This window comes from Pholcus phalangioides, unplaced genomic scaffold, assembly GCF_987345545.1.
Source record: "Pholcus phalangioides strain wild (caught in Gottingen) unplaced genomic scaffold, Ppha-v1.0 ptg000017l_1, whole genome shotgun sequence".
NCBI classification, from domain to species: domain Eukaryota; kingdom Metazoa; phylum Arthropoda; class Arachnida; order Araneae; family Pholcidae; genus Pholcus; species Pholcus phalangioides.
In genome coordinates, this window is record NW_028301610.1 from 62,744,744 (window position 1) to 62,770,791 (window position 26,048).

At 37.0% G+C, this 26,048-nt stretch overlaps 1 protein-coding gene across 1 annotated transcript; it reads left to right on the forward strand.

The window, feature by feature from the left end:
• Positions 1-4,352: 4,352 nt before the first annotated feature.
• On the forward strand, positions 4,353-6,719 carry LOC149074614 (uncharacterized). The gene is made up of 3 exons (XM_089247360.1): positions 4,353-4,365; positions 5,464-5,922; positions 6,298-6,719. The coding sequence occupies exons 1-3, from the start codon at positions 4,353-4,355 to the stop codon at positions 6,717-6,719; spliced, it is 894 nt and encodes a 297-aa protein (XP_089103486.1).
• Positions 6,720-26,048: the final 19,329 nt, after the last annotated feature.

Consider the following 26,048-nt stretch of genomic DNA (forward strand, 5'->3'; position numbering starts at 1 on the left):
ATTCAAAAAGATTATTAGTATGTTCTTCAAGCTGTTGGACCGAGGAAATAGATTTTATTTCCTGTAGGTGAACTTGCATATTATCTTCAAGCATTTTTAAGAATTTGTGTATTCTTCTTTTAGAGTTGGAGTATTTAATTGTGCTGCAAAGAACAGGATGATCTTGGACGGTGATCTCAATGTAGCAATGAGGACTATGTGCGACGTCTTGTTCTTGCCTTCCAGGTTATATGGTCCAATGGGGGAACACAGTTAGACAACGTCACATCGGGGGCACCAGTAGCACCATAGTGGTCATAAGTTGTTGTGCCATCATTATGAAAAATTAAATGATTAGCTCTAGAAAAATCCAAGAGCATCCAGCCCCTAGTGTTTGTGTCTTTATAACCCCAGCTGCTGTGGTGTGCATTCATATCAGCAGAAATGAGAACTGGGAGATCTCCGGCCTTGCTATAGATCAGGTTAAGTTCTTGAATGGTTAATTCGATTTTCGAGTACGGAGACGAATAGGCTGAGACTAGTATAATCTCACCTCTGTCGGTAGAAATTCTGATGGCTACGCAATTTGTCATTATCGCGAATGTTGCTCCAATTATTTTTTTATTGGCAATGACAATTGCAGCTTTATTATTCTTTGACATCCACCGAGGCCAGCTGGTTGGGAGTTCACGAAGTCTTCCATTGCCGAAAAGAGGTTCTTGAAGCAGCAAAATATCCCACGAGTGTTTAGTTGCTCTCAGTGGGAGAAGCGCCATTGCGTTCCTGCATCTATTACTGTTAAATTGTAGAAGTTTTAGATTTGGTGCCATGAAAGAAAACAGGGTATCGGGTATTGAAATTAAGCAATGAAGATGTTGAATTTAAGTTTGAAGTTGTTGTGTATTTCCTTGATAACTTGAGACCTGATGGTTGAAGATTTCCCGGAGATTGAAATACCCTTGCTTGTAAGTTTGGCCGTGATATGTTGCTTTGCGTCAGCTTTGATAATATTAGAGTAATGTATTTGTGAAAGAAGATCGTCGTAAATTACTCTGTTGTTCCCCTTGGTTGGAGAGAAGAACCAAGTATGAATATGCCAGTTCTGTGATAAGATCCTTCCGGATGTCTCTTGCACCATTTCACCATTCCTGACGACTTCGGCAAAGGAGGTCAGCGGATCTGAGAATCTCACTTTTTTCATCTTATTTGAGATTATTTCAATATTTCCAGTGTTGACTTTGCCTGAATTACGATGTTGAGTTGAACCTACTGCCGGGTACTGTGGTCTTGTTGAAGAAGTATTGAAGGTGCACCTTCTTAGAGGGGAAGAGCTTTTATTCTGTTGTTCATTCCTACGTGTAGTTTTATATTCGACCAGCTCCTTCTTCCGTTGGAAAAAAGTTCTAGCCCTCGGTGTTGAATTATTCTTCCAATTTTTTCCAGTTTGTTTGAGGGCATAGGATTTTCTGTCTGTTAATCGCTGATTATTCTCCATTTGCATCCTTTGTTTTCGATGCGATTGAAGTTGTCTCCAGTTAAAATATTTGTTATTCTTCTTGTTGCGTTGGACCACTCTCCAACCTTCTTCTGTTGCGGTCCCCTCATAGTTGTGGGTGGTTTGGTCATATCCAGCCATATGGAACATTTTTTCCTGAATAGAAGGTCTCTGTTTATCCTGATTAATTTCTCGTTGTTGAATTTCTCCCGTGGGATCAGCATTAACTTCGTCCGAGTCAGTTAGAGGATCAGATTCGGATGAGAATTCATGTGGTGGTGGGATTATGAATTCTTGATTGGTGTTCCTTAGTTGTGGATGTACAATTTCTTTGAGACGGTTACTCTGGCTGCTTCTTTTACTTTTTTCAGAATTATTTCCCGTTCGATTACTCCTCTGTTGAAAAGACCGTTGAGGAAGAGGTTCTTCGAAAATTCTTTGTTCTTCCAGGATATCTTGTAGGGTCCGCTCTATTACTTCTCCAGTCTGAGTGGATTTATCTGTTTTTTGAAAACTCTTTTTGTTTCCATTTCGTTAAAGTTGAATGTCTTTATGTTGAGATCTTTCTTGAACTGAAGTTTCGGCAATATCCTGTGTCGATATACTATTATCTTCTACTTCCTCATTGTGGGTGCCGATTGCCCATATGTTGATAATTTTCAGGAGTTTTTCGGCCTTTTTTCTTTGGAGCGTAGGTATTCCGAATTTAAAATTTTTTCCCTCTCCTGTGGAATATCTAATTATTTGTGTTAGCTCTTGGAAAATATCCTGGATGTTGAAGACACCATTTATAAATTTCCTTGGTGAGAAAATATCTATTATATTCGTATTCTTGGATGTTGATGCAATTTGTTCTGTATTCTTTAAAACTCTTTGTGCATCCAGTGCGGGACTGCTTGAAGAGCAGTTATGTCCACAATTTTTATTGCTGTCATTACAGGAATTATTTTGTATTGGAGTTAAGTTCACACTTTCTTCTAGGATTTCATTTCGAATAATTGATCGTTCATTGGAGATTGACGATCTTTCTATTGTTGCTGACGCACCATCGTCAGGAAGGATCAATTTTTCCGGTACAACCGCAGGATTCAACTCTCCAGGGATTCCTGTTATTTCCAGTTGGCTGTTCTTATCCAGTTGAGTAGTTTTTGCTCCTTTGGTACTATTGCCATCAAGATGTTCTTTGTTCGTCGTTGAGTACGGGATGTCGAGGAATTTATCTACCTTATTTTTTGATTTCCTCGTCTTTTTCTGCCCTTTTTTGTTTCTTTTCGAGGAAGTATTTGGTGAATCTACAGGATTCGGTGCTCCTTTCTCCTGAGATTGCCTGCAGATGTTGCTATTACGTGAAAGAAACTCATTAACTGCGTTTCCAAAATTTTGTCTCGTAAAAGTATTTTCCATGGTGTTCTGGTCTTTTGCGGTCAAGTCATCATTATCCTGGGAATCCATTATTGTAGTCAGGGGGGTTGAATTGCCCATCGGTGATACCAAGAAGAACTTGGACCTAGAGATATTGGATGATACTGATTCTAGGGTGTTTGAAGATTCCGTGGCCATATTGTTGGGTCTTCCGTCCTGTTTAATTCCCTCAAGGATGTTGCATTGTTTCAGGAACTCTGTCGTTGTGTCCGTTGTCTTAGCCGAGAGTTGGGATAACGTGTCATGGATGATCTCCTGGACTTCTGATGTACCAGCTTCTCCATCCTCAGCGCTAACGGTTGGTTCTTCTGATATTGGTAGACCAATCTCAAGTTCAGGAGACTTGATTTTATCCGTCCTGCATACCTCATCTGTTGATACAAGAAGTTTTTGTCGTGGATTCATCGATGTGAAACTGATGTCAGCATCAGTCGAAGGGTCTGAATTGTCCAACATACTCGATTTGGTGGAGTCAAAAGATGATTTGGTGATGTCTATATTGTGTCATCCTCATCCTCTGTTAAGTTCTGATGAACCCGGCTGAATACCTTGAGTGAGTCATTAAGCACCCTTGACTTGAGGTAGTTTCTCAGTCTATATTTTAGTCGAGTTTTCATTTGATGCACTGTGTTCTCCAATTTCTGGAATCGCGAGGACGTCTTTGGAGTATTGTCATCCATCATGAAAAAGTTCAATGGAAATATTTGCAAGAAACACCAAATTAGCACTGAATATCGTATATTGTCAGAGGTTGCAGAGAAATTTCCAAACTTAAGCGAATTAGTGCAACAATGTAAAATGTACCACGAGGGAAAATATGTCCATATATGTATCATAGTAAAAAAAATACAAAAAAGCAAAAAGTGAAAAGATGCAAAATGTTGCCAAAAAATACCTAAGGAAAAATCACAGAAATTCCAAATGCATATCACAAGAACGGCCAACTGTTATTTTAAAAATAACAATAAAAATTTGGATTTTAGACGAAAACATTTATGCGATTTCACGCAAAACTCAAGTGCAAGAAGATACACCAATAGAATATATAAACAAGGTTACAAGTTACAAGATTGAATTTTGATCAGGTGAACAAATTAGCGCTCCAACTGCCAGTAAAAACGGTCGAACAATATCGAGTTTGGTGTCTATGAATTCGTGAGGCAAAACGTTATGATTTGTGCAGTTCACAAGTAGTAGAAGCAATTAGGGTACCAAATTTCACATAACTAATCAATGACAATTAGCAGTATATTTACCTTCCAATATTATTATTATTATTTATTTACCCCCCCCCCTTCCGAGAAAATATGCTATAAATAGAAATCAAGTCTCCCAAAAATCAATCAATACTCAATCACTATAGAATTAGGTAAGACCAATCAACTTCCAACACTAAATGGAAAAATTCACGATATATACACACTTGAATAAATAAATATAAAAATATATACAGCACATGTATGACGCAGGTGGGTATGTATATAACGGAGCTGGAAGGACATCTGGACAGCTGGAAAGACGTTTACTGTTTACGACTTCTGAGTTTGACAGATGGGAAAGCACACACAAAGGTACTGAAAATGTAGCGCACTATTTATGAGGTTTTGTATCTGACAGCTCAAAAGACGTTCACAAAAAACCGTTATACTATTTTTAGTTCCGAGATATGAAGGTATATATAATATGCCAGTCTATCACTTCCTGTTCTAAGTATTAGGATAAGTATATCGAAACATCAACATATATGCACCTACATATATATATATATTTTCTGTTTTATAGGTCTGGAGAAGCAAAATGGCGCGACAAAAATACAATTAAAACAATCAATGAGAAAAACCAGTTGAAAATATGCACAAACAACCAGGGCGGCAACAAAACAAATATATCAAAAAATAGTACAAAAAATCAGCGAAAATATTATGTAAACAAGTTCACCAAATGTTCATTAGAAAACATGTCATTATCACTAATTGGTTTTGCAGTTTTAAGCTAATCAAGCTATTATCTCGGGAACCGAACGTGACTCAGACATATGACCATTTTAAATACTCGGCCAAAACATATATATGCATTAAAAATTATAAAATTCAAGCAGAAGGAATAAATTTAATTGTTCAAAGTTTTCTGCCTTGATCAATACTAAGGTGGCCACAGAGAGTATGCTTTGGTAGAACCTTAATAACTTTCACATTTATGAACCGATTTGATCCACAAAAGTTTAAAACTGTTCAATAAGGATCGGCCGACAGTTCCATCACAAACAATTGAAGGGTTGTCACGCAAATTAAAAAGTTATATAATGTCGAATGTCAAAGTACTTACAAATTACGGCTCCCGCATAAATCCAAAATGAATACACAGAAACACTACACTTCTCAAACAATTAATTAAAAATACATCCAGAAGCCGGCTGATCACAAGATTAGAACAGGAGACACACAAGAGTTGGGACTATCCTGGGTGCCCTCCTCTTGAAAAAAAAAAGAAATTCACAACGGCACGAATATGATAGCGTTCCAAAACACAAAAACAGAAAGAAGAAATTTGATGAAATTACACAACAGTATTCCCTACGGCCGTTGCGCTGGCCACTCGGGTAAGGCTACCGAGCCTACAACATTTGGGCATACAGTACAAGAAAGGTTCACAACTTGGTCATGCAGATGCATTCAGCCGTCTACCTCTGGATATCAAGAGTAATGAAGAACCTGTGCCAACGGATGTGGTATTACTATTGAGACAGTTTGATGACAGTCCGTTAACTTCTCACCGAATTGCTGCTGTAATAGATGAAAATCCTATTCTGGTGGAAGTCAAGAAATACATCCAGCATGGCTGGCCAAAGACTGTCAGAGAAGAGTTACGTCCATTTTGGCTCAGCCGACATGAACTCTCCGTAGACCGAGGTGTGATATTGCGTGGAACTAGAGTTTTCATACCTCTGCGCTTCAGGCAATTCATCTTGGATGAACTTCATGGTAGCCACCAAGGAATTTCAGCGGTCAAAGCTATGTCACGTTCAAGTGTGTGGTGGCCGAGAATTGATAATGATATAGTCTCTTGTTCGCTCGTGTGTGTCATGTCAAGAAAATGCATCCATGCCTCCTGCCGAGCATGTTCCTTGGCCAGTAACCACGGTTCCATGGGACAAGATATATATTGATCATGCTGGTCCAGTGGAAAGCCATACACTTCTCCTTGTCATAGACGCAGCTTCGAAGTGGGTAGAAGCGATTACTGTGCCCTCAGCTTCTTCAACTGCTATTGTTTCTGTATTGCATAACTTGTTTTCTCGTTTTGGGCTTCCAAAAAGTATAGTGTCTGAAACGGACCGTCATTCACTAGTGAAGAATTTTCTTTGTTTTTACATGGTTGTGGTATTGTACATATTCGAACAGCCCCCTACCATCCAAACTCAAATGGATTGGCTGAACGAGCGGAAAGAACTGTCAAGGCTGGGTTAGCAGAGAATAAGTTTGGTTCTTTCAAAGAAAGGTTGGAAAGAGTACTCTTCGACTTACGCAGAACTTCTCTTGCTTCTTCAAGTGTTGCTCCGGCGAGGACTATGTATGGAAAGCAGCTGAGATCTCGTTTGGACTTGATTCGACCAGAGGAAAGCTATATTCCAGTTCCAGATGATCCTAGTCCTGCAAAACGTTTTCATCCTGGAGATGAGATGTGGGCCAGGAACTTCGGCAGAAGACCACGTTGGATTAAAGGAACTGTTGTTGGTACTACGGATAGATCCATGGCGCGTCTTGAAACACCTTCGGGTTCTCTCTTCAGGCACGCGGATCAGCTACCAGCTACACCGTGGTGAAGCCATGCCATCACCAGATGTCACAAAACAAGCAGGCAGTAAAGAAGATAGTGTCGACACGACTTCTGTCGGTGTTCCTTCAGCTACAGAGCATGCAGATGCAGAGAGTGGGTTGAAGAAGAACGAAGACAACCGATGTGCAAAGGTGAAACTGTCAGCACCAGTTCGAAGATCTTCAAGGGTCAGACATCCTCCAAAGCGGTTGGTTAACTGTTTTCTTGAGGGAGGAAGGAATGTTGTAAATGTTGTGACTGACAGATGGCAGCACGGGCTTCATCTCTAGGAAGAATTTTTGTATTTACAGGATAGGCAGTCGATGTCCAGATAGCAATAGCGCTCGTTTATGTTGTATTACCGTCCATGTTTTTGTGTTCATTAAATGTAGTAATTAGCAGTTTCAAGTGATAAGCAACCAAGTCTTAGCACCTTATTCGGTGAGCAACATGAATACGACAATATGAGTACGCACGTGTGTTGTGGGCATGAAATGCATAAAGAACTTGAATAGAGGAAAGAGAAATACACATATACACACATTTATATACATACATATAACTGCCAGGTCGAGTCGTCTCGCCCTAAACCTATTTTGGTGAGCAATGTGGGCTTGGTTTAAATGGGGGGATCAAAAATGAGCAGTACTCTTTCGAACCAGATTTTCAAAACTTTACCTGCATGTCTTAGTGATAATCCTCAGACTTTTTCGGCTCGCCGCCTTCGACGAAACCAATATTACTTCCTCTTAACAAGCAGAAGTGCGAATTCTTTGGAAATGCATATATTCACCACGATAAGTGACTTCCCCCCCCCCCGTCCAGTGTACGTCAAAGCGTGTGGGTGAGAAAAAAAATCTTGTTGACAGCAACTTTGTTTATAGGAGTCCAGAGCAGCTCCAAAGAATTGAATTTTCAAATGGCTCTGCCAAGCAAGATAGACACTCATATTTCGTTTATGTCATCAAACGATAAAGAAGAAAGATTTTTTTGCAGGAACTCTCGAAGAAGTGTACACAAGTGCATAATAACAAATATGTTTCGAATAGGAATAATAATAATAAAAAAATGAAAATCTTCCGTTAAGAAAGGGACGGTAATGTTTCATTGTGAAAGGCCTATCCTGTCAACACCCACCCTGAAGACGTAGCAGCTAAAAATGCTTTGACGGATCTTTAAAAAATATTTTTTTCCGTCTTCCAGATAACTTTGAAATAATACGGAATAAATATTTTAAAAAAAATAAAAATTATGAGGTATATTTTTTATATATGATATGAGGGGCAAACGAAAAAGGACTATATTTTTGGCGGTGTTGTACTGTAAGAAAGATGAAATGTTCTTCAACCAATAATTTTGGGCATCGCACACGTGCTATTATTTACATTAGAACCCAAGTTAGAATGAACAGAGAGTAGGAAAACCCGGCTTAAGATGTGTTAGTTCTACATGGCAACACCATGTAGAACTGAGACTCATCAACATTTACTGCAGCAGTAAAAAAGAGCGCGCATTCTTTGCGGTTGACGGTTTTTCCAATTGGTACGAAACTCATGATGTTTATAACTTAAATTCATTCACGCTATTTACCAACACGTCATTTCATGATCTCAATTGTTCATGAAATGGCGAGTTATTTAAAGAAGCTCATGAAATATCACGTATTTCCTGCCCTTCATTGTTCAGGGTCATTAAAAGACTTTGAAAGCACGCGATTTTTTTCCTCATTGACGTCATTTATGGAAAATGACCAAATCATCACGTCATATTTGACGTCAGGTGACTACTTGGGCGTATTGACGTATAATATCCAATCGCATCAATCCATATAGTTTAGGATGTTTTGAAATTAATTATGGGCCCATATAAATTACATTGAAGAAATTCCGCAGCTTTGATCAAGCATTTTTTGAAGCAAAGAAAGGAAGATCGATGACTTGAACTTAGAAAAAAATTTCGAAATATCTAGCTCCCATTAAAAAGAAAAAAAAACGATTAATTTCTATGTTTCTTTAATTTAGATTTGTTTGTTTCATGAGTCGCACAGGAAGTCGTCATATTGGTTGCCTTGTATGTCCCTCAAGAAAAAAGGAAATATCACGTGACCCAAAAACCCTCATGAAGCTAACTTGACCTTTTATTTATTTTTCTGATCAACGATTAAAATTATCTTCCCAACTCAGAAATTACATGATAATTACGATTACAAATAAGAATATTCGTTTCACATATTTGTCTTTTTTTTTCTCAATTCAGCAAGTGGCGCTTTATTTCCGGCAATTGGTGACTTTCCTTTAACTCGAGTTAGCAACTTCGCTTGCTTTTAGCATCACTTTTGGTGACATCCCGTATTTCGAAGCCCTATTTCTCTTGAGCAAATATGGTCAATATATCAATTGGGATGTAACCAAGTAGTCTGAAGTAATCCAAGTCTTGTCTGAAATTTTAAGAACCGACTCATCATTAAGATCCGTTCGTTATATTTTATTCTTGAGTGAACGGGTCTGTTTGAACTTGTTTGCGATCCGTTAGTCTCGTTGAATTTTAATTCTCGTAATCTCGTTCCCGCAATGGTGGACTTGTTGTTCTTGTGCGCGGTCGCGAAAATTTTACGCGGTTTTTTATTTTTTAATTTATCAAGCATTTTAAAGAACAGTGATCATCCAAGTTATGTCGTGGCTCCACGAACACTTTTTTTTCAAGACTTCAATCAACGCAGCTTCTTCAATGGAGAGTAGCGACAGTTTCAAGAACTCGATGTTAAGCCTAACGTGGCTCGAACTGAGTGCGACCGACTTTACGCGTTATCCCTTTGTTTATATACCCTATTAATTAAACATTTATATAATTTCTTTTTATACAGTTTTTATTCAAGAGAACTTAGAAGAACTCGAACTTTTTTTCTTTCCAAGGACTTTCAAGAGCATGAACATTTCATCCGGTGTTCTTGTGACAAGTAAACATATCCGGTCAAGTAAAAATATATGTTTACCTGAAGTAAACATACATGTTTACTGGACACGTCTTAAGCAAACATATATGTTTACTTGGCACAAGAAACTCCAAGGGATTGTCGTCCACAAATTTAAATTGTTGACAATAGTGAATTAATTGCTATCTACTATCGTCAACAATTTCCAGTCTTTCTTCATTCGCCATCATCTACGAATGGAAATTGTTAACGATAGTGAATTATTTGCTATCTACTATCGTCAACAATTTCCATTCTTTCTTCATTTCGCCCATAAGGCGAGGAGGTTAATGAATATTATCGGAAGTGCCAATTTCCTAATACCTGGCTCTTTAAAATTGCTGCTGTTAAATAATCGAATTCGTATTTAACAACAACAATTTTGCCCCTTGTAAGAAGATGTTGTTAGACAACCAAATAGTTATATAACACCATCTTCTTACTCTTTAAAAACCTGTTAAGCTCTAGTGAGTCAGGCAAACCATCGGAACTCAGCCAAAGCCGGTGCCAAGCCCGGTTGTAAAATGAGGAGGCAGATGATGGGAATTTTAGTCGGGCCATATTTACACTGGACCAATACAATAAGCAATACAACCTCTACAGAGATGCCAACATGAAAATATTGGGAGGGTTAAAAGTTACTGGTCATACCATACAAACGGGATGGGATGAGTATTCTGTAATCTGCTTTTTTGCCAAATAGGGTTTGGCTAAATATCTGTAAATCCAAGCACAACAAAATTTTCAAAAGCTATTAATTAGAATTTTAGGTATAAATTAAAAATTTGAAGTCAGTTTTAAACGTTTAAGCTCTGCAAACATCCAGTAATGGCAGTGGTCTTCGACACGGTAAATTCCCAATATGGAGTATACTGCTGTTTGGCGAGTTTATCCTCAGACATGATTTGCAGCTATTTGTTAAGGTTGCAAGCAGGATAATGGGAACATTTGTGTTTTAGTACTGGGAAGAATGATATTCATGACATCACCAGGAATGTCTGAAGTGTTGGGAACTTGCGGTTGCTCATTTTAATCTTTATGTACTAAAAATTTTGATTTCTGAATCAATTTAGTGGGTGCTCAGACCCATGCCAGAAATTACCACGGATGCTTGAGCACCCCTGGCTCTGATGCTGCTGCATATCACTGTTTCCGCATACTTCTAAACTAGGTGACAAAAAAGTGGCTGTTTCCGTAGGCAAGGTTGTGGCGATGTGTTTTGTTGCTAATAGATTACCTTGGCGCTTTGGCTTTTTTAAGATTTCTCTTCAGCAACAAGAATGCTTTTCAAGCCAATGTGCTCCTATCCTTATTTTAGTATAATTTTCTATGCTCATTATACCAGTGTTGTAGGTCTCGTAATCATGGATTTTTCATGTATGAACATTCTTCAATCAGACGAAAAGTGCTTCAGTATTTTACAAGGCGGTATGATAACAGCAACAGATAGTTTCTTTCCCGAAATGTGCTGCTAAAATTTTTTCAAACCATGATTGGCATAAAAAATTTGGTTGGCTTTGCCAGAACAGACGACACTCCCAATCAAAATGTAATGTTAGGTGTCCTCAAGGGGTTGAAACCTGGGAAAATTAGAAATCGCCAATTCCATGCTACCTTGCCTACGGAATCTTACCCATAAATGTATATCTTTTTTGGGAATAAACTCTCAACAATTTCGAGATGAGCCAAAATTAAATGATAAAATTTCTATTACATTTACTTTATGAGATGATGAATGACAGGTTTTTTCATGCGATTAATTACTTTATCTTTTATCTGCAAACAAAATGCTCAGTTTTGTTATACGCTATGGATATGTATACAAAGTCGAGCGTTTATCCAGTGTACAGCGGAAAAGAAGTGGTATTACTTCTGAGAGTCATAAGCGGAGATGTGGGGGGCGTGGGGTACATTGCCTCCCAGGGTCAAAGGTGAGGTCCACTGATTTAATGTATATATATGCATATATAAATTGACATTATATATATCGTGCCCCCCCCCCCCCCAGACTTCCAAGTCTATCTCCGCCTATGTTGAGTGCATGCGCATTAGTGACAAGTAAATGTTCAAATATTGATGAATTAGGCTTCTGTGTAGCATATGCTGTTAACCCAGTTGGGATAGAGGGTACACCTAGTGGTAAGAAGGTTGATGGTTTGAATACTGAACACAACTAGTTTTTTTTCTCTCTTTCTTGCATCTTCAATTGTTTGGATCATTACTGAATTATTTTTCTTTGTTTTTCACTTGTATTCAAAGTTCATATTAGACGTCCAGGCATCCCTGGAGGGGCTCGAATGACTCCCCCTGGAAAGGTTCACATAATTTTCTTCTTTTCACACTAAATTCACTATGGGGTACACTAAGGGCCCTGCTGCAGGTTGTGGGGGTTTATTTTCCATAAGCCAACATGGTGATTTTTTTTTTTCACCAAGCAAATGCCGCTTTTGTGGTGGTCAATTCAAAATGGCTGACAAAAACACAAGTTATTATAAAAAAAAAATTTCAAACTTGAGTACAACGCAGGCCTATTGCAGACATAATAAATCTAATATGCGGGAATGAAATATATACGGCAAACTGCAAAGAAATATCACAAAAAGAATGAATTGACAAAATATGTTAATTAATGCGACTGATCAGAGATGCCATTGACGCGCTATAATGCATCAAATACCCGGAATTTTGGAAAAGGATGCATAAAAATTTTTTTCATGCGTCCTTTCCTAGTCCTAAGAAGAAAAAAGCAGAGATAAACCTCCCCAAATTTTTCTTTTTACCATGTATCATGATCGCGCGACCTTTAAAAAAAAGTGGTTTTACTACTTTGCACACTACTATATTGATATACACGCGGGTTGTTGAAGAATAAAGATGAGGGATGTCTCTCTCTAAGTTGCTTCCCTGAATGAGGGGGCGTGTAATTGTTACATTTTGGAGTTTTTATTCCCCTGCAGATTTTCTCTCTTCCGGTTACATACTTAAAATTACAGCACTTTCATGGCTATCTGCCGGCATTCAAAGATAGCATCTATACAGCATAAATTTGCCTTGTTCCTACAATATTGCGAATGCACATTTTTTTAAACTCGACCTTGAATATCCACAGTTTTGTCATCCAGCTGCTATGTGGTAGATACCGTTTCAAATCACAGAAATCACGGGTGTGTATGCAGAATCGACTTTTGAAGGGGTACAGGGATCTAATTCTTCACTGAAAGTTTGGGTCACTAACACTTGAAAACAATTTTAAATTAACAGATAGTATAAAAGAAACTGTTTTATTCCAATATTTTAATTCTCTACAAAAATATTTTTAATTTTTGATCTTTGGTGAAGGGAACCTTCTCAGCCACCTCGTTGGGCATTTTGCCTGTTGTGGCGTTGCATTTGTATAAGAGGACCCCTTATAACTCTTCCCATCGAATTTTGCTTTTGGTGAAAATCCGGTTTTGGAACCCGCAATTGCGCAATAGTAATCGGCTAAACATGTGATTTTCTAAGGTTTTCAAATTTTGAGTATGCTATTTCTTTGAAAAACTTCTGGTTGCCATGGTGATCAGACCTATGACTATGTATACATTAAACTTCAAATGCACTCATTACCAGTTTGGAGGAATGATGCAGGGCCGCAACTGGGAGGGAGGGGGGACAGGTGGGTCTAGTGTCCCGGGCTCTGGACTAGAGGGGGGGGGGGCACCAAATTCACCCTTTGTAACTGCTTTTTCTACATTACATGGGTGTGCCAAAATGTGTGCTTGTCCCATTTGAGAAAGTATATCAAGTTGTGGCGCTAGATAGATGGCACCACCTACTGAACACAAAACATGCCAATTGCTGGGTACACGCATAAGCACACTGTTAAGTTTCACCAACACAAATCTGACATAGCTCCTATATTCAGGTGTGAAAATATGTGGCAGTTAAATTGCGACAGATCAGAGTAGTGGACCATCAGGGAGGAAAAATAAAATAATTTCACCAGGAAAACCAAAGTATGAATAGGGAATCAGAAGATAAGTGTCTGGGAGGGAAGAGAGAGAGAGAATCTAATTTGTTTTATAAATTTGACCAAAACATATTGAAAGTGCTAAGATTTTTTTAATGCAATGTAAAATCAATCGGAAGGGAATTTATAGATTGATTTATTATTAAATATATAAATGTGTGCCTCCAACTGTGTTAATTAAAGTGGATCCTGCTTTAACGTTTTTCAAAAATTGTCATAAAAAAACGTAAGCAGGAAATCACTTTAAACGGGAAATCTTAATGAGAATTACTTATTGTAAGGACCACAAAAATAAGTTGTACTAAATGGAAAAAACATTATAAGCGGGATCAATTGTATGTTTGTTTTAGATTTATTACATGTGCGGAATTTTATACGTTAAATTCTCAGTTGTGATGATCTTCTTTGCAAGCTTTCCCTACTAGCAGACAATAAAGGTAAACGAACCTTTGGATAGAACATGTTTTTAGTAATGAATTACACTTGATTCACAGATACCTTCTTCTCCTACCCAGAACATGACTCACCGCTCAATCTCAATGAAGAAATATAAGCAAGTGATCAAAGATCTGGGGCATGCTGGAAGAAAATTCATAAGAAAACCAGTGAATTATGGGGGGCATAATTTTTTGCAAGATTATTATTTTTTTTTGAGAGGTACCCACTTTCATTCAAGAAGGACCAGTGGCATAGCCAGGTATTGGTCCATGGGAGAGCGAAATTGGGAAAGGCGCCATTTTTTTGTTTGTGCTTAAGGCGCAAACTTAAAATTATGCATTAGTGGAAAGAACTTTAAATTTCCCAATTTAAAAAAAAATCAAATTTATTTTGTTTTCAGTGGATGTTATTTTTCAAATGAAATTAATTACCTTTCAATTGATTAATGTATTTTAATTTTTTAATTAATTTAAAAAAAATTTAAATTCCTCTTATGTTTTGTGTACTTATACAAATGCAAACACCAAAAACAACTGGGAAGTCACCCTAACAGGTAGTTTGAAAGAAAATTTAGATTAAAATATAAAAAATGATAGAATAAAATAAAAAAAGAAATAATATATATTTTCTTTCTCTCTAAAATTATTCCAAGATATGAAAGTACAGAGAAATCTTCATGCTTCCATTTAATCACTTTTATCATGTTACACTCTTATCGTAAGCACGTATCACATGTACACTACTTCTATACTCAATCGTAGAAAGACATTTCTCTTACCGAATTTCTAACAAATTAGTGCATGCCGGAAAGTTCTTATATTATGCGTGACCATAACGTATATATGATGGCATAGTTATGCATGGTTTCAGTTCGAGAGGTTTGCCGTCTTCCATATTAGAAGTAAAACTGACAGATGTCTGAAGTTTTGTGTTATACAAATACCACGGTGAAAGCCTGCCTGCTCTCTGCGGGAAGGCTTCCCAAACGAAAGATCGGTTAGCATTCGTACCTAGAAATTGAAAAAAAAAGACTCTCTTCAGTCAACCGCCACTGTACCAGTAGTGGGGCTCAAACCTGGATGAATCAATCCATCATGATGCCCACACGATCGCAGTGGTTATCACATACTACTAAATCGCAGACGCCCAAGCAGAGGGTGGCCTGAATCCAAAAACGTTAGGAACTGCTTTAAACGAATTAGTGCGTGCCAGAAATTGTCATATGTGTCCGTAATCTATTTAAGTATCTCTGAGGCATGTTTGTAATGCCACTGCTCATCTTCTGAATCAAAGTGAAAATGGCAGGTGTATGAATTGATTGAAATATTTTTTGTGTTTTATTATCTACCGGCTTCCTTTGGAGATACTATTTAAAGGGGAGTTCCGCAAGAAGTTGAAAAGGCATTGTGTATAGTATATGTATATTTATTTCTAGTGAAATAAATTCATGCGATGTGTTTTATAACAAATCAGAGAAGAATGAATATATGAGCGATGAATGGTACAGACTAGCGCAGGGGTTTTCAAATTTTTTTCATCTGCGGTGTCCCGTTACTTTAATCAATGCTTGCCCGTGGCTCTCCCGAGCAGTTTAACAAAGAATCTCTTTGAAAAACCTTCGGGATGCTCCGTGGTGTCCCTGACAAAGGTTTTTCGAAAATATTTTTTGTTAAACAGCTCTAGGGAGCTGACAGAGCTCGCGGATAAGCATTGAATAGGGGAAAGGGGCACTTCGGGAAGAAAAAGTTCGAGAACCCTCCCTGCATCAGGCTATTCTGAGCAGTCACGGATAAATGATGACGAAGTCAGGGGGGGCCAAAAGTTTAAAAAACACTGGATTAATTGGAGGGGAGATATACATGCCATGAGTTAACAAACGTACCGGCCATAACTTTTTCCAGGGAATAATTTCTCCGATTCGGCACACTGTTGTATATGCATAATGATGAAGCAAACAGTGATTCATAGAAAAGAGAAATTACACCATGAAAAAAGACAATGTTTCTGAAAAAGTCACATTTTGACATAAAACTATGCACTCTATCACAGTATAATATATAGTACAATATATTATCGTACAAATATAGAAGACTATAATTTCCTCTCCCATTCTCTGCATATCAGAGCGCTATTGACTAAAGATTATAGGTTTTTATTTACCCACCGTTAAGGAACTCTTCCAGAACCCCCTTTTGTGCCCCAAAATCTTGGGTTTTTAGAGCTCAAAAGCCCATAGCTGTTTTCCACCTTTTCCTAGTATTTGACACTGCCCTATACACAAGCTAGTAGCTCTTGCCAAGACACCTGCAGATGACTTTTCATTTCTAGGCACTATGAATCTAGCTAAGTCACCCATACACAAAGTGGTATTTCTAGGAGCTCAAACTCTATCTAAGGCGCCCAAGGAAAAGGTGATACTTCATGGAGCTTGAATCCTAGCCATCACTTCATAGGTTCAGTGGTCTGTCCACAATAGGTTCCCGTGCCTAATTTCTTCAAAAAGCACCTTAGTCAATGCTCTTGGTAGCCCTTCAGAACAGAATGAGAATTTGAATTTCGTGAACGCCATATCCTCATACCTATGAAAGGTATTTCTAGGAGCTCTACCGAGAACGACCAATAGCAAGAGAGTAAACTTACAGCTAGAAGCGGGCAAGATTATGCCCTTTAATAAAGGTGAGGGAACAGAGGCTGATCTGAACATGCTTCCAGATGAAGAGCTTGAGAGCAATTGTCAAAAATGGTATAATGAAAACCTCCACTTTCTTTTTTTCCCCCCTTCTCTTAAGGATTGGTACAAACCCAATCACTGTGAAACTGCAAGAGGCGCAAATATAAATGTAGATTTCTTTTTTCCTTATTCAACATTTTAGTCAATGAAGTTAGAAAATGAAAAAGTCAATACATACTTTTTTCAATTTTTTTTAAAGATCAAAATCATTTAGAAAAATAGCCGCCAATGTAGGCAAAAGTTTGATTGGGGGAGCAATCGCTCCCTCTGCTCCCCCCTGGCTACGCCACTGAGAAGGACCCAGATTTTTTGAATAACCTGGGTCCCGGGATCCAGGTAAATTAGAGGACAGGTGGCATCTCTGGCTGATAAAAGGTTGCCAAACCTAGCAAACATTGATTCGGCTATCAGGGTTGCACAATTTTGGTTTAAAAAAAAGTTGCCGTGTTGGCACTGACTATGCTTATGGAAAATTAACCATTGTGGGGGTCTGTGGCGCAAGCATTCATGACAATTGATTCATTTTTAGTGACTTAAATTTTGGGGGTGGAGGGTCATGATGCGCTTGCTGTGTGTGGGGGGGTGGATCAGTAGGCAAAGCATGCACACTGCCTCCATGTGTGCCATCATGACAAAATAAGAGTGAAATTGCATCACACTAATTATTATGTAGATGCGATGATTATTTGTTGTATTTTCAAAAAGTACAGCAAGCCTTGGACGTAATAAAATCTGCCTGTATGTCGAATAAATGACCCATGTCAAGTGCCTCTAAAAGATCCGGCAAGGAATGAGATGAGACATCCATGGGCGGAGATGTGGGGGGGACATTGCCGCCCCAGCGTCAAAGGTGGAGTCGACTGATTTTATGTATATATGAATTGACATCATCATCATCTTGCCCCCTCCAGACTTCCAAGTTTATCTCCACCTATGGTGACATCACTGCCAACAAATAAACGCCTGGGCTCCATAATGTATCCTTTGCCTGTATTAAATGATACAAAACAGTATCTATACATAAAATACTCATATATTGATATTAACGACATCAAATTTGTGTTGGATGAAAGTTGAAAGATGGGGCATAGTTGAAGGTTTTTTTAGGTTTTCATTGGCTACCATAGACATTGGGGGCCCCTCAGAAAGTTGCCAAATGTGCCACTTTGCTTTTGATTTTCCGTGTGCATGCTTGATTAGAGCTACTATTTTACTATTTCATTGGTACAGTGGGGCTTTTGAGCTGCTTAGTGAAATAATTTATGTGAAGTAAAAGATGAAAGTTTTAGGACTTATTATTTCATGCATATCTCCAACTGAGGGTACGATACTTAACAACACTTAAGCGAGGTTATCTCCTAGTGAGATTGGGGCTAAGATTCCATATGTGAGGTTGCGCCAAATTGGAAATTTATAATTTTGCCAAGGTTTTGGCCCTTTGGCTACACAATTGTTTGCTCGCCAAACACCAACATTGTAAAAATTCAAGATGGCCACCAAAGGTTATTGGCAATTTCATGGTGAATGCAAAAACTGCAGGGAGAACATTGCATGGAGAGATTCTGGAACCATGACTCACAGAAAATTGGCCATGGGTTTCACCGCACCATTACATTTGGATAAGGAGTACCTGTAAGGCACAGATCCAGGCCCATTCCAGATCCATTCTAAGAGTATAAAAATATGGGAAAAATTGATCAGTCACGTAAAATACCGGACGATTTAATAGACCTAAACAATATCTTGCCCGTTCCAACACATCGCCTTGCACTTATCTGCACGTGGAAACGGTTCCAGTAAACCCAGTGCTAACCAATTTTTTTTTATTCCAATCACTGTTTGAAACCATGTTAATGCCACATTTTAGGTAAGAAACTAAGGTAATCTATTGATAACAAAGCAAAATGTTTTTCATCTGATTGAAGAATTTTCATGCATGAAAATAATTGAAAAATTCACAATAACAAGACCTATGATGCTGGTAATAATATAAATTGAAAATGACTGAAATATAAAAGGACAGCACATTAGCTATAAAAAAATTCTTGTCATTAGGGTTTCCAAATTCTTGACATTTTGGAGTCATCGGGAATGGGAAATCATATTTCCAGAGATTTCTGGAAATAAAACAAGCGCAGGGGATATATACATTCTTATTTACAGGGGAACCTGCTTATACGACTAATTCATAGTACTTTCTCATTTATACGACGTTTACTTTTGGTCTCAATTATTCTCTCTTTATCTCTTTCGAAAGGAAAAAATTGTTGAATGCCCCTCTTCCTGATGAAAAAATCCTGCATACGCAACAGAGTTTGTATATATATAATAAAACCTTGCTACAACAACAATCAATAATAAATATCTCTTCTTTTTTTTTTTTCAAATCTAATATTTTTAGGAGATTTCTGAAATTTCTACAAAAAATAATTTATATTTTTCAGTCATTTTGATTTAATTTTAACTTTGTCACTTGTTTTTGTTCTTCAGTAAATGTCTAATATAACATCAATATTTTGCACTTGAAAATCACCAAAAGCACCAAGGAAGTTATTGGTATTGCTAAGACACAAAAGTGTAATGCAGTTAACTTCTCAAAAGGGCAATGCATCTAAGTGAGTTTTATAAATAAACTAATCAATTACAATTTTTTGCAGTGAATAAATGCATAAATGCAGGTTTTCTGTTGGTATTAATAATACCGATGTAGAAAAGATGACAACAGCATAAATTTGATCGCATGTGAGGACAATGTTGCTTCTTGACAGCGCCGTCTTAACGCATGGGCCCACCCGGGCACGGCCCGGGGGCCTCAAGAGAAGAGGGGCCTCACAAAACTGAAATGAGGTTGAATTTTTTTAGAATTTACAAGGAAGGGCCTCAGAAAAACCACTTGGCCCGGGGGCCCATGATGCTCTTAAGACAGCACTGCTTCTTGATATAACTATAATGTGATTTGTATATATTTTAAGGGATTCAGTAACACTTCCTCATGGGCTGGTTAAGAAAATGAATTTGTTAGTCGATATGGTTTTCCCATAGAAACTTGTGATCACCATATGCGTACGTAGGATTTTATGGGGAGGGTTAAGTTTTTTCCTGCAAAATAACACTATAATCTTGAATCTGGGGGGGGGGGGGGGTTAGAACTCCAAAACCTCCTTTGCGCATGCCAATGTTGAGCCCATGGTCTGCAGGGCCGCAACGATGGGGGGGGGGGACAAGCAGGTCTCTTGCCCCGGACCAGAGGGTGAGCAAAAATTAAACTTTTATAACATTTTTTTCAAAATTACAAGGGGTGTCAAAATATGTGCTTACCTCAACTGATCAAGAATTCAGTTACGGCCCTGATGGACGGTATTCAATGTCAAAGTCTCTTGATTCAATGGTAATATCTCTACTACAATATTTTTTCTTCATCCCCAGGATATCGTTATATCAAGATTTCGCTGTAGTTTTATTATGAATATACATAATATCACATTTATTCTTAGTTTCTCTCAGATAAGATGTCCACCGCATCTCTATAGTTTTGTTGTGAGGCCCAACCCCAATTATTTCTGAAAAACAATGCAACGCACCCTCTCTCTCATATGCACTTGAATCCTGTATATGCAAGACAACCAGCAACTTTCAGCCGCCGCTGCTCCCCAATGTTTACTTCCTGTCTGTGCCTGTCATCTACTGCTTTGTTTGCTTACTCACAAAGTACTGAACTACTGTTGTTAAATTTTCTAGCACATACACTGCTTGTGCAAAATTCTTGTGCATGATAAAAATTCATAATATCTTCAAGCTACTTATACAATCGAAACGCTTACATAAAATTCTCATACAGATGCTCAAACATGATTGTACAAAAAGATTGCCTGTCAAGCTTGCAGTTGAAATTCTCATTCATCTTATTGTCCTAGTGGTCATGGATCCCCAAGAGCCCCATGGTACACGGGTTGAGAACCCCTGGTTTAACCAAATTTTCTCTGAACTGGTTTGTCCGGCATCCGTTAAGCTTCGGGTAACCACATGTCCTGTATTTACACATAATTTCTATCTTCCCGACTTTTTTGAAAAGCTTCTGGCATTTTCCATGAAACCTATTCGTGCAATAAGAAAAGGATGGCTGGAAGAAGGGTGAAAGAATGAAAATCAGCTCTTCAGAAATATTTTTTCCCTTTATTTCCTATGTATTAACAATACCAATTTTTCAGATTTATCTTTCTAGTTCAACTCATGGGCGGAGATACGGGGGCGTGCCCCCCCCCCCCAGCGTCAAAGGTGGAGTCGACTGATCTAATGTATATATGTATATATGAGGTGACATCATCATCATCGTGCCCCCCCAGCAATAATGACCTTGCCCCCTCCCCCCAGACTTCCAAGTCAATCTCCGCCTATGGTTCAACTGCACATCTCCCAAATTTGTAGCTAAAAGCCTGCATAAAGGGGTGTAGCATCATTTTTCTGCAAAAGTCAGCGTTTTTCTGTATTTGGGATCTCAAATTGCCACATTTAAGCTCCACCGTAACCTTTAATAAAATGGAAGTTTGGCTTACCTGCATAATCATGTTCTAAACATTCAATTGCTACACTGAAAATAAATTTGAAACTTGAAACCCCAAAAAGTTTTGAAATCCTTTTAAAATTGACACAAAAGCACTATTAATACAGTAAAACCCCTCCTAATGGACAATGGTTGGATGCGATCACCCCTCTTTTATGGCCAAATAATATTTTCTCCCATTGTATAGTAAAAGTATGCATTTCAAACCTATTATTTAACGGTCATCATTTTTTTACATACAAATTTTTGTCCCGCTAGTGACCGCAAAAAAGAAATTTTACTATAGTTCAAAAACAAAATTAAACTTCTTAACAGTGTTTAAAACCTATGCTACTAAATGGCAGTAATCAACTAAACTGTTTTACCATATATATCTAATTTTCAGTGGCCATACCAAACTCTGCCATTCAAGCAAAGAGTTGAAAGTTATGGACTAATCTCTCATAAGAAAACCTGTAATTACTACAACCCTGTAAAAATGTCTCCGAAATAATATTGGCAAATTAGAAACAAAACAGGGCATTTTCAACTTTTTCAGGACTATTTATTTAAATCCATTCATATTGATGCCTATTACTTGAGCTGGTTGACTGATGTGATATTATTTTAACAAATAAAAAAAAACTATATTTAATTTAATAATTGAATTTATAAATTTAGTATTTGTTATTAAATACATTTGCATCAAGTTTTTAAAAATAATTTCTCTAAATTTTACAGAATCTTATAAATTTGAGGAAAGAAATATCTGAAATATATTTTGCTGCATATATTTTTCCTAGAAATATATTTAAGGTATTTCTTTTCTCCATGTTAATATAGAGTTATGATTTTTGGCTATTTTTAATTATTTAATTTAGATTTTTCTAGAAAGGAAAACAAGTAAATATTTTCCACAACTCTCTGTCATCAGTGGGTTTGAAAATTTGATTCCCATCATCAATGTGTGTGGAAAGGTTAGATTTTAATATTTTTTTATGCTGTAAATTTGTTACAAAATAAGGCGCAAAATCCAAAAAATAAATCCAAATGCATGAAATATGAAAAATCGCTTTTATGTGCTCATTCGTTGCAAAAAAATGTTATTGATTAGTTTATTGATAAAATTCACTTGGATGTATTGTTCCTGTTAAGAGATTTGCTACATTGCACTTTTGTGTCTTACGCACAATATCAACAACTTCATCAAAACCTTAGGTGGTGCAAAATACTGGTTATTAGAGACACTAATAACCATGCACTAAAGAGATGGAGTGACATATTTTCTTCCATGTGCCAAGAAAATCCACCTAAACATATTGGATCGCTGAACTGACCAGACTAGCACATGGCTGGATGTTTGAGAGTCTACTGTATTACCAAATATTTTGTTTTTTTCCCAATAAAATGAAAGTATTGTTTTTCATAGTTCAACAATTTTGTAAATACAATGCAAATATTGTTTCAATTTTCCATCATAGAAAAGTACTTGGGAATTCAAGGAAAAACTGTTAAAGACAAGGCCAGTATTCATTCTCTCCATTTCAGGGATGAAAAATTAGATTCATTTTTTTTCAATTCAATAATTTTTAATGTCAAATTGGAAGGAATTTTAGTAATGGTTATAGTTCTCATTTCACTCTTATACACACTTATTGACAATATCAAATTCATCTTGCAAAATCGAGATCTTGCTTTTAAAAAAAATGTTAAAAATCTCAGTTATACAGGGTGCACATAGCTAACTACTCTCACTGCAAATTAATGGCAAACCATTGATCCTAGAGGTATATTTCCAATTAGAGTGTCCAAATAATGGGTAGACCTCAGATATGTCATCCATATTGCAAGGGGTTGTATACTTATCAAATTCAATATAAAAAAATATTTTTTTGTACGGACACCCTCCTCAAAAACCTAATCAGAAAGTTGTGCTGTATCTCCTGAGTACAAAAAAATATATAATCCATGTTTCTAAGTGCAATTTTTGCTGATATACTTTAATTTTAAAATGAAGAAAAGTTTGGAAAGAACAGCATAAACAGGGAAAAGAAGCATCCATTAGTTTATGCTGTTTGCTCCCAACTCTTCTCAGATTTTTGAATTCAAATTTCTCGGCCAATATTACACTTAGAAATGTGGAATTTTTTTGTCCTCAGGAGAGACAGTAAAAACTTTAATTGTGTTTTTGAAGGCAGGATGTCCGTATAAAAAGTCATTTTTCTTTATTTTGATAACTACACATTTCCTTGCAATATGAATGGCGTATCTGACGTCTACACATTATTTGGATACTTTTCTAATTGGAAGTATGCCTCTAGGGTCAACAGTTTGCCAGTAATTTGCAGTGTTAGGTGAGGAGTTAGTTATGCACCCTGTATTAGGGTTTAGCAAAAAAACATTTTCATGAAAACATTCCATATTGCCAGTCATTATACGGTTCCAAATTGGGTAGAACAAATTGTCTCTAAGTTTCAGCCCAAAATAGTGTCATATTGAGGTTTTACACCTCAAGTGAATCTTTATTAATAGATCTCCTACCTTTTAACATGGTGAAAAACCAACCTCTAGTGCAGGAAATCTCAAACTTCTTCCACCTGCAGTACCCCTTATTCTAATCAGTGCTCCTCAGAGCAATTTAACAAAGAATCTCTTTGACAATCTTTCTGTGGCTTTTGTTTGACAAATCTGGAGATGGGAAAATCCTCAGCCAGTATGTCTCAGAAGTGCCTTCCCCGAGGATACTGCCCTAGAAAAATCAAAGAAGTATTTTTTTGGTCTATACTGAGGTCTTTTCGTCGATATCGGGCAGAGCAACTGGAATAGACAAAAGAGTTTTGACATTTCCAGGAATTTTCTTATTTTTCCAGGAAATGGTTTTGGCCCAGATATCTTTCCATTAATCTTCTGTAAAAGATAATGAAGCGGTAGTTCATTGGTATGTAATGAGCATACACCAATGCAAACAAAGATTTCAACAGGTCAAACTAGGATATTTTTCTTCTCAATGTTGACATTTGCTTCATTACATCCAACCGCAATCAGTTTTGAAAGCATAATCCCTTTCTGTGTATTGAAGTTGATGGTTCGTATAATATCTGTACTAGATTCACAGGATCTGAAGTTGCATGCCCTATATAAAAAGAACCAGGTTCTGACAATAGAACGATATGCTCTTCTACAGCTCTAGTCCAGTGACATTAATATAATTGAATAAAAATTAATTCAAAATAAAGGAACCTATATAATTTTTCAGTTCATAAAATATTTGAGATCCATTCATAAATACTTAGGTTATAATAATTTTTTAATTTTAAATAAAATTGAGTCAATGACCATCTCAAACTTCATCTTTTCATAAATTTAACAGTTTTCTTTATTTCGAATGAAATTTTATTCAGTTACATTGATGATATGCATATTATGTTAAAAATCCTTTTTTTTTTTGAAAATTTGCAAAAAAATTTAGTGTTAGAGACGTAAAATTTCACACTGGCATAGGTTGGCATGTACAATGAAAAATATGTGCATCAAATTTTAAATAAATCAATTGTTAAACAATATTTTTAATGATATTTCGACTAGAGCATAGTTCTTTGCCATGTTAAAAGATGGAAGACCCCTTTAATAAATATTCACTTGAGGTTTGAAACCTCAAGATGGAAATATTTTTGGCTGAAATTTAGAGACAATTTTTTCTAGCTAGTTTGAAATCATATAATGACACAGGCAATATGAATTTCAAGAAAAAGTGTTTTTCGCTCCATCCCATTGTATATACAGTGAAACTCCTGCTTGAGAGTCTTGAGAAACGTATCATTATATAGGATTTACTATTATCGATGGAATATATTAACATGGAATGTGCATTGATATAAGAGAATAATACAGGCAATTGTGGCAGGGCCGCAACTAGATACTTATTCGGTCGGGGCAAGAACGCATTTTGGCGCTCCCTTTCGACCAGCTCCCGGGGCACAAGATCCGCTTGTTCCCCCCAGTTGCGGCTTTGCACCGAGGTAATTGATTTGAAAAACTTAGGATAACGTTAAATTATTGATGGAGTACGAGTATTCAAGAGGAAGTTATTTACGGGTAACATTCATGTGAACCGTTTTTTGAGACGATCGGACATTTGCTATAAAGAACACCAGTCCGCTTGGCGACTTGTATCAAGGTTTCTAGAATATATAAAGGACTTGTATGTCATGTTGGCGAGAGAAATTTGTGGCGTCTGTAAAAAAGGATTTCAAAAGTAAATCTCCCCCCCCCCCCTTATTAAGGAAACACGTGAGAAATGTCCACAAAATTTTATGTGAAGGTTCCATTTCTTGTTTTGAAGAGAACCGTTCTGCAAAGTTTAGAACATTTTGTGATTACAGAGAACATTTGAAAGAAGTGCATTCTGTTACGAGGATATAATCATCAAGAACAAATGAGTTTTCCTTCAAAAAAATTATAAACATGGATTTTTTTATAATTAAAAAAAAATCTATGCAACAAAAAAATAAATTTTATGTCATTTCATACTCGCTATTCATGCGAAATCTGCGTTAAAATCCTGACTTTTTTAGTTTATTAATCACCTTTGCAATCTAAATATTGAAACAATTAAGTTTTATGTTTTTTCTATTTGTATTTTTTCTG